Source organism: Lytechinus variegatus, chromosome 6 (genome assembly GCF_018143015.1).
Source record: "Lytechinus variegatus isolate NC3 chromosome 6, Lvar_3.0, whole genome shotgun sequence".
NCBI classification, from domain to species: domain Eukaryota; kingdom Metazoa; phylum Echinodermata; class Echinoidea; order Temnopleuroida; family Toxopneustidae; genus Lytechinus; species Lytechinus variegatus.
The window spans coordinates 30,984,807-31,000,491 of record NC_054745.1 but is presented as its reverse complement, the minus strand read 5'-3'; the positions used below and the strand labels follow the sequence as shown (position 1 = coordinate 31,000,491).

The following is a 15,685-nucleotide window of genomic DNA, read 5'->3' as shown; positions in this document are numbered from 1 at the left end:
AATTAGCAAAATAAGCATGGTAATCCTTTCAAATAATGAGTATTTCTCCAAGCAATGAAAATACACTGTCCCACATATGTCTCTCTGTGTTGGTGATCTTCAGCACCATTGTTTTTCAGCTCAGATTAATGATTTCACAAAGTTTAGTTAAAGTAACTGTACAAAGATATAGTGACAATAAACCTTGGTTTTAAAGAATTTTTCATGAAAGAAGTGTTTTCCTTTAACTGCTTTCATTAATAGTGTATCCTATCATAAAACAATCAAAAATATATAGCGGGATGGAAAATAGAGATTTGTTTGTTTGGGTAAAGAAGTTCGTTCGCCTTCTTCCATTGTTTACATTCCTTAAAGGTGTTGATTTCGTTTGCTAGTTTTTCTGGGCCAGGCTAGCGATTGGAATGTGGAAGTGAAAGAGGGCAAACTGACTGGGTTGCTAGGCGTTCAGGGCTAATAGAAGTCCATTGGAACTTCAGTTATTTTACTACTTTGCTTCTTATTCATGTTCTTCGGCTCGCTTGCATTCTTCAGTGATTAGAGAGGGAGAGCGAGAATGTGAACAGGTGTGGAAGCAAGGAGTGAATTCCTTGGTGGAAGTGAGCTGTGAGTGGGAGTGGCTGAAGTGACAAGAGTCGCAAAAGAGGATTAATTGACCGAGAGAGCAGTTGGGGGAGTGGTAAAGAGAGTTACGTAAGTTGGAAGAATAATGGAAAGCCGAAGAACTTGAATTTAGAATCGGAGTACACAATAATTAAGTTCCGTTTTATATACTTACATTATAGGCGGATTAATTTCGCGCATTACACCAAAAGTGATAGGGTCGACTTGGGGAAAGGCTTTTTTCGCCACGCGGTGTTTGACCCAGAAAGGGGATAAAAAGGGAGTGTTTAGTTGACAAGGGGCAGTTTTTCGTTCCCGATTTGTTTTGCCGCCGTAGGCCATGTCGGCTTAATTTTTGTCTGTCGTCGGTCGTCCAGCCCAGAGATGCGACATATATTATTATCCAGCATGTAATCTGACTTTGATTTAGAATAAAACCTGATACACAACTTAACTTCATCGAACTTGTCATTCTTTGACTCCCGTCTTTTTTTTGTACGTGGGCAGCGCAAGACGGTGGGCGGCCACCGGCCGTCTTGCAAAGCTGTGCCGCTACAAAATTGGTAGTACGGATGGGGTCGACCGTCATCTTCAGCATGTTCGGGGAACGTTTTAGTCCTTCAGTCTGGTTTTACGCATAAACACAATGTTTATCGGACATTGAGATAAATTTAACAAGGATAGCTTCACTTCATGTCACCGGTTCCGGCTTATTTTTTGTTCGAGGATGTGAATTATATTATTTTAACTTTAACGTTGGAGAGAGAAATACAGCTGCAGGGGTTGGATTGAGCCCCCACATCGCCCGGGTTTTCGACGTTGGGACCTTACATGTGCCGTTGAGCTCAGGAGAAAGAACCCTTCGTCCTGGGACTCACGCGTGGCTGCATTGTAGCGAGGAGTCGAGGGACCTGTGAAAACCACTGCAAATAGACCTGACGGGGTAGCATAGCTGGTTTCCACTAAAACCCTCCGGATTAGTTGGTACCGACGAAGTCTGGTGATTTCACATTACACTGCGGTGAGAGGAGTCGTTTAACTGCGCGAGAATCGTCTTGGAAGGGGCTGTAAAGGAACTCAGCAGGGCGATTGCTTTTCCTTTGGTCGTCTCATGAGGATGGATTGAGGTTAGGTACTGAAGGCCGCAGGCGCTAGTCCGGCTCGGGGAGTTGGACGCTATCGAGGAGCTCCGAGACATCGTTCTTCCAACCAACGCTTCGACACGGCCCTTCATCTTCGTTATCGACGTGGTGTGGTAGACCCTGTCTTCGATATCTTCGACGGTGGAAGCTGGCACTGTCGTTTGGAAGCCGATAGCCTTGGCGAGTGAAGCAGCAGGAGTCGCTGGTATGTAGTGAAGCCCTTGTTAAGATTTTTCCAGAACAGTCATTCACATTTAATGTAGACTCTCATATTACAAACTATAATAAGATATGCTTGAAATGTATCTGAAAAGATATGAACTCGTTATCTTCTCAACATGACGATGTGTTAAGATATGTGTGTAGCTATGCAGTTTGTTATTATGTCTGTTTTGCATTAGTGTGCATTGGGATCTGAAGGGGATAGCACAAATAAATTCTGCAAATACACCACTAGACAGAATAATAGTAAAAATCTAGATTTTGATAGTGTTCTTTGGCAACACGTGAAAATACATCTTCAGAAAATCTATATAGAATTTGCAGTCTTTTGTGCTTACCTTTATGTCAGACCCCCAATGTTTATTGTGATCTGGACTTACACATTTCACAATTTTAACTAAATGCCTTTTTTCCTAGGTTCTGCGTCTGGTTCGATTGGTTACCTTTCTCTCCCAGAGTTAGATAGTGGACTATTTTATAAGTGTTATAACTGAAGGTTTATCGTAGTTGAGGTTGCGTCTCCTTTCAGTAGTATTCACATATACATAGTAAAATTATGGCTGAAAAGTTAGTTGAAGATTTAGTAACCGGTTTAACCGGAGCATTACAAAGGTGTAGGTTTACCCCTAGTGATAGAAGTACCAGACTTGAGAGATTTTCTGGACAAGGTGGCATTTCCCTTACCAAATGGTTAGAAGAAATAGATCTTTATTGTGAACAATACCAAATCTCTGAAACTCAAAAAGTGCGGCATAATCAGAGCAAATTTGGAAGGTGCAGCACGTAAAAAAAGTTGTTTTTCGGGGAAATAAGATACTAAAAGTATTATTGAACTATTTCAAAAACATTTTGGAAAGAAACAAACTGTGCAATCTTTGCAGCAAGCCTTTTATGAAATCCAATCGAAGTCTGGTGTTTCTGACCAGGAAAATTTGTTAGGGACCACTTTTTTAAATTTGTTTCCTTCCTTTTCGCCTGAACGACTCATTCAAATGCAGAAAATTGACCCAGAACTGAGATTTGTGTGGGAACGGTGGAGTGCGCACTGGAAACCGGGGGATGAATTTCCCGCACATTTTTCAGAACCGGATAGTTTGAAACAATGGTTATATCAATGGTCTAATTTTACTGTTAAAGATGGAATATTAGGAAGGAAGGTTCTTGATCCTTTATTTGGTAATATATTTCAAATTTTACTCCCACAGTGTTTGCGTAAGAGTATTTTAGTTGGATGTCATGATGAATGGGGACATCAAGGTAGAAATAAAACTCAACAATTAGCTAGGTCAAGAGTTTATTGGCCTGGCATGGCTCGTGATATAAAATTTTATGTTAAAAGATGTATTAAATGTGCTAAGGCAAAGGAGATGCAGCCTCGGGTAAGAACCCCAATGAGACATCTAATGGCATTAAGTCCATTGGAAATTATTGCTATTGATTTTGTTAAGTTAGATCCTGGTAAGGGAGGATTTGAGGATGTACTTGTTATTACAGATGTATATACGAAATTAGCTCAGGCAATCCCTTGTAGAAATCAACACGCCTCAACAGTAGCTAAAGCTCTACAAGAGCACTGGTTCACAAAGTATGGAATTCCAAATAGAATTCATAGTGATCAGGGACGTAATTTTGTGGGTCAGGTGATAAAAGAATTATGTAGGCTTTATGGTATACGTAAGACTCGTACAACACCATATCATCCTGAGGGTAATGCTCAGGCTGAAAGATTCAATAGGACTTTATTTGGCCTAATCAAATCGCTGGATCAGCGTGATAGACGTAGATGGCCTGAATTATTGCCTCATCTTGTCTACATGTACAATACCACCCCCCACGAAACTACGAGGGTCAGCCCTTTTGCTCTTATGTTTGGTAGGAAAGAGCGTATTCCTTTATCATTTGTTGGGTGTGTCTGATGTAGAATGGGAACAAGACTTTGTTAAAGAACAAGCCGAGTTGGTTGAGAGGGCTCAAAAAGTTGCCAAAGAAAGAACTGACAAGGTAGCAGCCCGGAATAAGGCCCGAGCTGATGCAAATATCTCTGCAAGTCCCCTCCCCTGGGCATAGGATCTCTTGTTTACTTAAAGAAGTGTGCTTTTAGTAAAAGACACAAGTTGGAGAATGTTTATTTTGATGAATTATATGTTGTTGATTGGATAAATCTTACTGAGGATATTTATCGTATCCGACCTTAATGGAGGTAATCCAAAGATAGTGAATCGTAGGCTAGTAAGGAAAGTACCTTCTGAATCAGATGTGGTTGACCAAAATATGGAAGATTTTGGGTTATGAGAGAAGGAAAATCATTGCTAGCTACAAGGATTCTAGAAAAGATTTTGAGGATGAATATGTTTTAGTACCAGAAAGAGTAACTACAGAAACAGTAGGGGAGAGTACTGGTCTAACCAGAGTACGGATGGGGGCGTACAAGTGGGCGTACCAGAGGCGGAACAAGTGTCGTCCAGATGAGATCTTAAAGACAAAATAAAGGCATTCATTCTAATCCATACAACTTACCTAAGTCTGTATTGGAAAAATAAAGTAATAAGTAAACAATTAAAAATTTACCTTGGGTCTCTGGGCTGGACTCCGCCTTCAATTATTCATGACGATGACAGTTTTATTATTTGGACATAGCTTTGTGAAACGATTAGTAGGGAGTGGGATAAGGAGCATGTATTTGGAAATTGGTGGTAAATAACAAATATTGAGAAGTTTTGGAGAAGGTGACTCAACTTTGAAAGAATGCTACATAATACAAATACATAGGGATATGTTCTGGGTTTGGGAGCACCGTTCCCTGCCGGATGCACCCCATAACAGAAAGGGGGAAGGAGCTATACCTACGTAGAATAGTAAGTTTTTGTCAGACACATTTTTGGATTTAATTAGTTTTTTTATTATTGTGGGATAAATGATGTACATTAGTGATTATGGGTTATATGTATGATTGCTTGGCTCTATTGATTGACTGGCCCAGTTTGGTTTGCCGACATGGATCATTTAATATATTTTGTGATATTAATTAATCTGTAAATATGTAATTATATTTGTCCTTATAGGAAAACTACATATCAGACGGCAGGATGGTGTCAAACGGAACTGGAGGAGGCATGGGATATCCACCTCTGATGGTAGTGTTGACATCATCCCAAAGTCTTGGTAAAAAAAAAAAAAAAAAAGGTAATCTTTGGGTTATTTTTTTTGTCCATGTAAAAGGACTTCTAAAATCTGAATGAATGAAAGGGATTTTTTAAAACAATTGTTTATCTTTTTAATGTGGAGGTTTACCCTAGAGGTGCACTATGTCATCTGTTTGGAAGCAAAGGATGAATTGTACATAAAAAAAAAAAAAAAAAACTGTAAAGTAATGATTCTGAAAGTATAACACATAAAATAATAGTAACTTTCAGAATAAGCGTCATTATTTGTAAGCATAGCAGAGCGAGGTCTAACATGTGCATGCATGCTGTCCAATATCAAAATATTTATTGTTTACTGTTTATGATGCATGTTCATGGTTGATATATAATGCCTGAAGTTGATTGTTCATGGTTTACAATTACAACCCATCCATTGATTAATGTTCAATTGATTAATAAACACTTTTACTAGGGCATTATACAAGTATGCTGATGCAAAATATTTTTAGTATCATTTTGGACATGAAACATGCACTTGTTAACTAAGGTTATTTATAGTTTTTTTTTATAAGATGACCAGATTTACTGCTGTTGGTTTTTCATTTTGTAAGGTGGATACAGATACGGATATGGATAATTTTACTTTTCACATGTATCATTGCTATTATTACTACTGTACATGTATGTTTATGTACCTGTAGTATTTTTGACATAACTAGTTGTGCATAAGAGGTATTATGAATGTTTAATTGATGTTTAGAGGTTGAATTTGTAACTAAACCTTTCAATTCATTTTTTTTCAGGGGTCTGGAGTGTTCATCTTTGAAGGGGTGATGTCATCGATGAAGCAGCAGGAAGCTTGGGTCATCCACTTCCCAATGCCCATACATTGACATTCCCCTGATGGAAGCTCTCCAAATCCTATTTTTAATTGAAGAAGGTACAGGTACAATGTATATACATGCAATTTATTTGCCAAAAAGGGAAGATTTTGAAAGAACAATATTTGGCATAAATATAGAACGATGTTGAAATGTTTATATTGTTTATGAAAAATTGTAAGTGTCATGGATGGACGACCGTCAGTATCAACAAATCTTTTTTTCCTTATTTTTTGCGATCTTATGGAACAGATCGATTCAGTAGGGGAGAGTTATAGCGGGATGGAAAATAGAGATTTGTTTGTTTGGGTAAAGAAGTTCGTTCGCCTTCTTCCATTGTTTACATTCCTTAAAGGTGTTGATTTCGTTTGCTAGTTTTTCTGGGCCAGGCTAGCGATTGGAATGTGGAAGTGAAAGAGGGCAAACTGACTGGGTTGCTAGGCGTTCAGGGCTAATAGAAGTCCATTGGAACTTCAGTTATTTTACTACTTTGCTTCTTATTCATGTTCTTCGGCTCGCTTGCATTCTTCAGTGATTAGAGAGAGAGAGCGAGAATGTGAACAGGTGTGGAAGCAAGGAGTGAATTCCTTGGTGGAAGTGAGCTGTGAGTGGCTGAAGTGACAAGAGTCGCAAAAGAGGATTAATTGACCGAGAGAGCAGTTGGGGGAGTGGTAAAGAGAGTTACGTAAGTTGGAAGAATAATGGAAAGCCGAAGAACTTGAATTTGGAATCGGAGTACACAATAATTAAGTTCCGTTTTATATACTTACATTATAGGCGGATTAATTTCGCGCATTACACCAAAAGTGATAGGGTCGACTTGGGGAAAGGCTTTTTTCGCCACGCGGTGTTTGACCCAGAAAGGGGATAAAAAGGGAGTGTTTAGTTGACAAGGGGCAGTTTTTCGTTCCCGATTTGTTTTGCCGCCGTAGGCCATGTCGGCTTAATTTTTGTCTGTCGTCGGTCGTCCAGCCCAGAGATGCGACATATATTATTATCCAGCATGTAATTTGACTTTGATTTAGAATAAAACCTGATACACAACTTAACTTCATCGAACTTGTCATTCTTTGACTCCCGTCTTTTTTTTGTACGTGGGCAGCGCAAGACGGTGGGCGGCCACCGGCCGTCTTGCAAAGCTGTGCCGCTACAGATATATTGTGAATTTTTGTTTAAAATAATGATGTTGATTTTATCTTTTGAGAGCACTAAAATCTATACTGCGATATATTGTGACATGAGAAAAAAGCAAGCTTCATCATGTCAATACCATTCATTATGCTGAAAATGGACCACTTTCAAATAACTTACAATCTATTGGGTTCTGCAAATTAAACATTCATCTTACAACTAATAGACCTTATGCAAATGTTGACATAATCCCACAGCACCCTCCCTCAGAGAATATAGGAATATAAGTAAATTAAGTTGTCAAAGATGCATTGGCTGCAGATCACCAACACATGCAAGGCGATGGCTTCAGCCTCTAAGATGGCGGAACAATGACGTCAAAGCATCAGGTCTGTTGCCAATTTGTGAGTGACTGCTGATATGCTTTCTACACCAAGGAGGAATAAATGACCTTGGCCCCGTCTTACAAAGATTTACGATTGGTCCAATCCATTGTAACTCTACGGAAATCCATCAGTGACATAATTTTGTGCACAGGAAATGTGCAAAATGTCCTTATAACAAAGGAGAACACACTGAACTGTCAAGAAATTAATGAACTTATGGATATACATTCATATCAAGAAAAAAAATGTGAGCATACGTGCATTGAATATGTTAACTTTGCTGGCTGTCCATAGTTGCGATTGATCGGATCAATTTAAAATCTTTGTAAGGCGGACTCCTGAAAAAGCTAAGATTGATCTTATCAATAGAATTATTGCAAAATTAAAATAAAAATTTCACATGCAACTGAAACTATTTTTTTTGCAATATCACCTTAGACTATACAGCTATTGTAGGAACTTACCAACATTTTCTAGCGTAGTTATAGGAATACTCTGCCCCTCCACGCTAGTGTTACCCCCGTATGTGAGTCTCAGTGTACAGGTGTAGTCAGTCCCATACTGCACCCCATCACCAGATTTAAATAGGATACTAAGATCAGTGGTGTTACCGACCAGTCCAGTCACATCAGGTGCATTATCACTGGTGCAGTTGATCACATAAGACCTGTGGTACGAAAACAGATTTTGTGATTCTAGTAGTCTGTCCTATAGGAGTTGAATAAGATTATGGCTTGAGTAGCAATGGTTTAAGTAGTAGGTTGAAGTGAAGAGAGATTACTCTACGTTTCGGCACGTTGACTGTCCGTCTTCAGGAGTGGTGACAGAGAGTCAACCTGCCCGAAACATTGAGTAACCTCTCTTCACTTTAACCTGCTACTACTCAAACCATCGCTACTCAAGCCATATAAGATACTAAGTTCAGTGTCAGTAGAGCCATTATCACTGGTGCACTTGATAACATAAGACCTGTGGTAGGAAAATAAGATTTTGTGAGTCTAGTAATCTGTCCTATAGGATTTGAATATAATACTAAGGTCAGTGCCAGTGTGTGCATTTACACTGGTGCAATAGATCACATGTGACTAAGGGTATGAAAATAAGATTTTATAAGTCCAGTATTTTGTCCTATACTGAACTCCATTATCAGATTTAAATAGGATACTAATATCAGAGACAGTGGGTGCATTGCCAGTGTACTTGACAACATAAGAACTAGGGTATGGAAGTAACCGTATGTGAGACAAGTAGTCAGTCCAAAACTGATCCCCATTATCAGATTTGAATAGAGATCAGTGCCAGTGGTGTATTGAAACATAAGACATACAGAATATAAGTAACATTGTGTGAGTCTAGTAGTCTGTCCTTTACTGAATCACATTATCAGATTTAAATAGGACACTAAGATTAGTGACAGTGTATGCACCGCCATTGTAACTGATTGCATAATACCTAGGGAAAGAAAAAAGATCTAGTGAGTTTCCTAAGCTGTCCTATACTAACCCCATTATCAGATATAAATAGGATACAAATGTTAGTGACAGTGAATGCATTGCCAGTGTAATGATCATATAAGATCTAATTATGAAAAGTAACATGATGTAGTCTAGCATGCCTTGTTTGTCTCGTATTACACCCCATTTTCATATTTACATAGGATACTATGTAGTCGGAATATTAATTACCACTGATACAATTTATCAGATGATACTTGGGGTATCAAAATAAGATTATGTGGCCCGTTATCTGAAGTCGAGTTTAATTTCAATTCTGGTTTTAAGTTGTGGTTTAACTATGGATAGCCAATAGTGGCATAAATCTCTACCAGTAGAATTTCAATATATCAGCTCATTTTTCTCTCAAATCATTCTTGACTGTTTCGGAAGGATAAATAAGATAGGCTTCTTCATCATTCATGAGTAAAGAAAGAGCAAAGTAAACATAGGAAACATACAGAATAAAGGAAATTTTGACAATTTTTCGTTCCATAACTTTCGCACAGACTTAGACAATAGTCTAAATTAAACCTGGCTTCAGAATATGGGCCTATGAGTCTAGCTGTCTGTCTGGGTGAAGGTCAATTGTCAATGCCACTTACCAATATGTGCTATTGGGGTACACTGTCTCATTTGAGTAAGGAGGGTATAAGACATCTGGTTCAAACCATTCGACCAAGATCTGCTCAAACGCTGGTGCTGTCACATTGATATCAGTCGGTGCTGCAAGAAAAACCAACAGAGATTAAGAGATATGGTATTACAAGATCATCAGGACCCTGCACCAGAAACGTTATTAATCGCTAAATGAAATGGCCTATCAAGATCATTCTTGCATGCACATTTAGCTCAGTAGACTGACTAGGAACCAATCAGAACTGTTCTTTCAAATTACCAATTGATCAATAACATTTGTGTCATGGGGCCCTGGACATGCAAAAGTATCTTTAATTTCATTAACAACCCATCAAAGCTGGAATCCGATCAGGTGGATAATGATGATGATGATGCACAGCATTTGTACCGTGCCAAATATCTGTCAAAACATTCAAAGGCTCATTTTTCGAAGAGCCAGCCAATCTGGATTGCCTAGAAGGGTGCGCACACAGAACTGTGACCTGCAGTTAAACAATGGCCTAAGTTTGTTAGCTTCCATTAGTGCATTCATACAAATGTGTTTACAATATACAAATATACAAAAATAGTCTGTAACATAAACAATATAGTCATAATGCATAGTGAATACATAATAATGATGTGACCATCGATTTCAGAAAAAAGGCTTCAGAGTTTGACTATATAAATTGTGCTCATTGATATAAACAGAGTGATTTGTTGAACATATACCTCAAACACAGCTTTGATGAGCACGAGGAAGAAAACCTTTGAAATAAATATACTTACTGCAGTAGAAGAGGTAGTTTTCTTGATTTAGGAAGTAATTGACAGACCAAGACTGCGACGAAGCAAAGAGAGTACCAGTCAAGCTACCAGGTGAAGAACATTCTCCACCCGTCACCTGGGATTGGATGTCGTAGACTGAGAACCAGATGTTACAGCTGCAAGCAAGGTTGTTATTTGCTAGGTTCCTGTATAAAGGAGATATGCAAGGATAGTACAGAGTGCAATGAACTTTCATTTATAAAATGACATATTGCATCAATCTGGATGTTATAGACTTAGAACCATATATTACAGCTATATTAGTGTAGGACAAGCAAGTTTGTTAATTGCTAAATTCCTGTACAAAGGAAATATTCAAGAACACAGTTCAATGAACTTTGAGCAATAATAGTGCTCAGTACAATGCACTTTCATCCATAATAGTACGCATTGCATTAAACTGGATGTCATAGCCTGAGGACCGGATGTTACAGCTGCAAGCAAGAATGTTAATTGCTACATTCCTGTACATTTTCCAAAATAGAACACAGTGCCACGCACATTCATCCACGATAGTTCTTCTACAGGAAGTATGATCAAAACTACAATCAGGTGAATAGGTTTTAACCAATCAATATTTATGGTGAGTCAGATTCATAATTTCTGGAATAGAAAGAAGGCGGCTTCTCAAGTGAATAGGTTGATTGGTTGGTGCGCTAGCAAAAGATCAAAGGGGAATCATGTTTACAGTCATGAAAGTAGAGGGAAATTCCCCTCTGCAATTCATCAACTATCATCAGTTTCATCACTGTCATCAAAACTACCTCCATCACCACCATCACCGTCTTCATCAATATCATCACCATCACCACTACCATCACCACCACCATCATCATCCTCCTCATCATCACCACTATCATCGCCGCCACCATCATCATCATCATCATCCCCATCATGGCTATCACCACCATCATCATCATCATCCTAAGTCATACTTACACCGATGATACACTCTCGAGCAGACTGAAAGCATTCTCTCCGAGTGTTCTGATCTGATTATTGGATAAGTCTCTGTGAAATAAAAATGAAACATGAAATATAATCTTAAACTCACATGAAAAGATGCACAAGTCCTCATAATTTCATCACAATAACTTCATTTGTGTTTCCTATCCTTGCTTTTACTATCCACCCTCTCATCCTGATACTCCCAAAAACACAAGAGCAGCAAACCAAGCAGGTGTTTCATAAAGCTGCTTCAAAAGTTACACATGACTTTATGCAGAAATGAAACCTGTTCTTAAGTGCTGACTTGTTGACTAAAGTGTATAGGAAGGGGTGTCCCTTTGCTCTCACACTGATAATCTTTTTCCATTCAGTTCTATCCTGGGCAAGGTCTTCTGCAGCATCCAATAGAGGGAGCCCCACATCACCTCTGGAGGGGGATGTCCTGGTGGTCTCCTCATTTCAAAATCATTTCTGTATGCCTCGTCGAGTAGGGACAGGAAAGCAGTTTTGTGGCATATGACATATGTGCCCGAAACACCTCAGGCGTTTTTAGTAGCTTCCTCAAATATTGTGTTTGTGATTCATGTATGTAATCTCCTGCTAATGTCTGCATCTCCTCCTAACGTCCGTGGACTTAAGTATCAGTTCAGGGATATATAATTGAGCACAAGAAGGGGTCACCAATTACGCATGAAGTAGTTGTGAACAGGTTTATGAAGCATCCAACAGTACTTATCAAAAGATCCTCAATTATCAATGACTCACCTTAGATATCAAGCTAGTATAATTACAAGATTATTCAATATGATTTAAATGATTTCAAAATATGATTGAAGAATAAAAGAAAAATTTAAACTTACATCGTTGCAAGGTCTTCTAAAGCAGTGAAGGCAGGAAAGTGTTCAATGCGATTGTTGCTCAGATAGCTGCAATGTAGAAGATAGAAATGAGGAAAGGAGAACATATACCTTATCAAATCTCTCAGTTAAAAAAATGAATACTTTGAATGTAAAATTACAGTGCAGAACAGAACACTATTACAATCAATTTGGAGAATAAAGCATTTATTTTTACTGAAATTTAATCTTTCAGAAAAGAAAACCTCTCTGGTTAAAAACAAAAACCCTAAAAGAACTAGAGGGCCATGATGGCCCGCCCCCTCGATGTTTCATGCGATATTTCTGAAATGCAAAAAGATGGCACCGCAAAATTTTGGGATTTTTTTCTTTAAAGTCTCGAGCAACTTTTTGAGACCAAATTTGCAACATAAAGGTATAACATAGTGACGCCACATGACTTTTTACGAGACAGATTTCTTTTTTATACTGGCTTGTAGCTTATGTGGTAAAGAATCTGCGTGTCAAATTTTAGCATGATCGCGCCAACGGCAGCCATGATCAGATGGGGGCCACCATGGCCCTCTCCCAGTCCCCAATACATCTGAATCAAGGCCATCTTAAGTGAGGAAGAGCTTTCCTTTTCTCTTTCTTTATATTTCTCTCCATATGTCATTCTCTCCTTATTTATCGATCTGTTTATAGCTCTATTTCTTTCAATCTCAGAACGAGGTTTTCAATATCTATCAATATCTACCTTTTTATTTATCTTCTCTCCCTCCTCAACTCTCTCTCTCCCTCTCTCTTTTACTCTGTCATAGATTCTTTTTCTCTTCCCCACTCTCTCTTCCTTTTTTTTCCATATCTCACCTCTCAGCTCATCTTTCCAAAACGCAGCTCATTTTTACAGAGATGCATCAACCAATGGAACAATCTCAGCTTCAAATTCAGTTTCTTAAAATATGGGAACTCCAGAGAAGAGAGATTTGACCCATATGAAAGTTTTGTTTGTCCATATTCAAATGTTGCACAGTGCCATTAAAATAGTGTTCTGAAATTCTTCAGTTGAAGTCAGCAAGTGGAAAATAAGTTTGTTTAACTTTAAATGCCAACATCCAAGTTATTATCCACTTTATAACACTGTACTTACATTCTAATAAGGTTGTCCAGCCCATCAAAGGCACCATCTCCAACTGATGTTATGTTGTTGTTATACATGTGCCTATTAAAAAAACACATAAAAGGTCACCAATAAACAGTCCCTGATAATCATCAATAGTGATTTCAACAGCATAGATATGAAAAGACTTCTAAAACATGTGTTACATCACTACAAAGTTGCCATTTAGTCCTTGTGCAGTTTTACGCACATGTAAGTGTGACTTACTGTACGTACGTTACACTTCATTTGCTAGTTGGGTGAGGTATAAAAGGCATTACCACACAAGTTAGATATAAATCACTGATATGGCAAGTTGAATATCACTTGCATGTCAACACTTAAGTCACACTTACTCTTTGTGAAACACTTCCCAGATCAGTAGGCATGTAGCATATCTCAAATATGCCTTTGAGTATGATAGGGGTATCTTAAATCCAAGAAAACATTTGCAACCAACGCTGAAAACTATCCTGTTTTTCCTTTGTATTACCATAACTTTTTCATTAGCTCTGCAATGGCAGATCATATTATCGGTTGGCCTCAGCATTCCATGCTGGGAAGTTCAGTGTTCCACAGTGTGTTCATGGTGTGTTCATAGTGTGTTCAAAATGTGTTCACAGTGTATTTACAATGTGTTGTCAATGTGTTCACATTGTGTTCATAGTATGTTCAAAATGCATTCATAGTGTGTTCACAGTGTGTTCTGTGTGTTCACAGTGTGTTCTGTGTGTTCACAGTATGTTCTGTGTGTTCACAGTGTGTTCTGTGTGTTCACAGTGTGTTCTGTGTGTTCATAGTGTGTTCAAAATGTGTTCACAGTGTATTTACAATGTGTTGTCAATGTGTTCACATTGTGTTCATAGTATGTTCAAAATGCATTTATAGTGTGTTCACAGTGTGTTCTGTGTGTTCACAGTGTGTTCTGTGTGTTCTCAGTGTGTTCTGTGTGTTCATAGTGTGTTCACAATGTGTTCACAGTATGTACTAAGTGTGCTGACTGTGTGTTAACAATGTGTTCATAGTGTGTTCACAATGTGTTCACAGCGTGTACACAATGTGTTCACAGTGTGTACATAGTGTATTGACTGTCTTCACAATGTGTTCAACATGTAATCACAGTGTGTTCCTATCGTATTCACATTCTGTGTGTTCATCATGTGTTCAGTGTATTCACAGTTTGTTCACAATGTGTTCACAGTATATTAACAGTGTTCACATTCTGTGCACAGTGTATTACCGGTGCATTCAGGGTATATTCAGTGTGCTTGATGTGTCCACAAGTGTATTTACGGTGTATTACCTGACTGTAAGTGACACTCAACTCTTCGTAAAATATGCACCTGATCGGTAGGCATTTAAAAAAAATCTAAAATAGTGATATCTATAGTGATATCTTTGAGCCCAGAATACATCTGCAACAAGCAGTGAATTCTATCCTGTTTTTCCCTCTAGATTATTTCTTTCATTAGCTATGTAGTGGCAGATAATATTATGGCTTCAGTCTTCCATGCTGGAAAGAGCACAATGTCCCATTGTTTGTTTGCATCGTGTTCACAGTGTGTTTCCAATGCATTCACAGGGTATTCACAGTGTGTACCCGATGTGCTCACTGTGTGTTCAAAGTGTGTTTACAGTGTGTTCAAAGTGTGTTCAGAGTGTGTTTACAGTGTCTTCACAGTGTTCAGTGTGTTCACAGTGTATTCACAGTGTGCTCACAATGTGTTCACATAGTGTTAACAGTGTGTTCACAGTGTGTTCACATAGTGTTAACAGTGTGTTCACATAGTGTTAACAGTGTGTTCACAGTGTGTTCACATAGTGTTAACAGTGTGTTCACATAGTGTTAACAGTGTGTTCACATAGTGTTAACAGTGTGTTCACAGTGTGTTCACATAGTGTTAACAGTGTGTTCACAGTGTGTTCACATAGTGTTAACAGTGTGTTCACATAGTGTTAACAGTGTGTTCACAGTGTGTTAACAGTGTGTTCAGTGTGTTCACATAGTGTTAACAGTGCTCATATTATCTGTTGGCTTCCACCTTTCATGCTGGAAAGTGTTCCACAGATTTGCATTGTGTCCACAATGTGTTTACATTGTGGACACAGTATGTTCCCGATGCATTCAAATTGTATGCACAGTGTGTTGTCAATGTGTTCATAGTGAACACCCACATTGTGTAGAGGTGTTCACAGTGTGAAAATTCTGAAATTCACAGTGTGAAAATTCTGAAATTCACAATGTAAAATCCTACCATTTTCAGCATGAATCGCATCTTTACATACATGTAGTCTACT

General features: G+C 38.4%; 1 protein-coding gene and 1 long non-coding RNA gene across 2 annotated transcripts in view; one reads left to right on the top strand and one right to left on the bottom strand.

The window, feature by feature from the left end:
- LOC121417708 overlaps positions 1–15,685 on the bottom strand; it is a 106,879-nt gene that overhangs the window by 44,697 nt on the left and 46,497 nt on the right. Inside the window, exons 30-35 of the mRNA XM_041611442.1 lie at positions 13,379–13,450; positions 12,253–12,318; positions 11,384–11,455; positions 10,406–10,590; positions 9,604–9,724; positions 7,970–8,172 (exon numbers count right to left, since the gene is read on the bottom strand). Coding sequence (XP_041467376.1) covers positions 7,970–8,172; positions 9,604–9,724; positions 10,406–10,590; positions 11,384–11,455; positions 12,253–12,318; positions 13,379–13,450 — 719 coding nt within the window. The remainder of the gene's footprint in view (positions 1–7,969; positions 8,173–9,603; positions 9,725–10,405; positions 10,591–11,383; positions 11,456–12,252; positions 12,319–13,378; positions 13,451–15,685) is intronic.
- LOC121417357 lies at positions 448–6,141 on the top strand. Its single transcript, XR_005970341.1, has 2 exons — positions 448–1,947; positions 5,027–6,141. It is a non-coding gene; the product is annotated as an uncharacterized LOC121417357 (long non-coding RNA).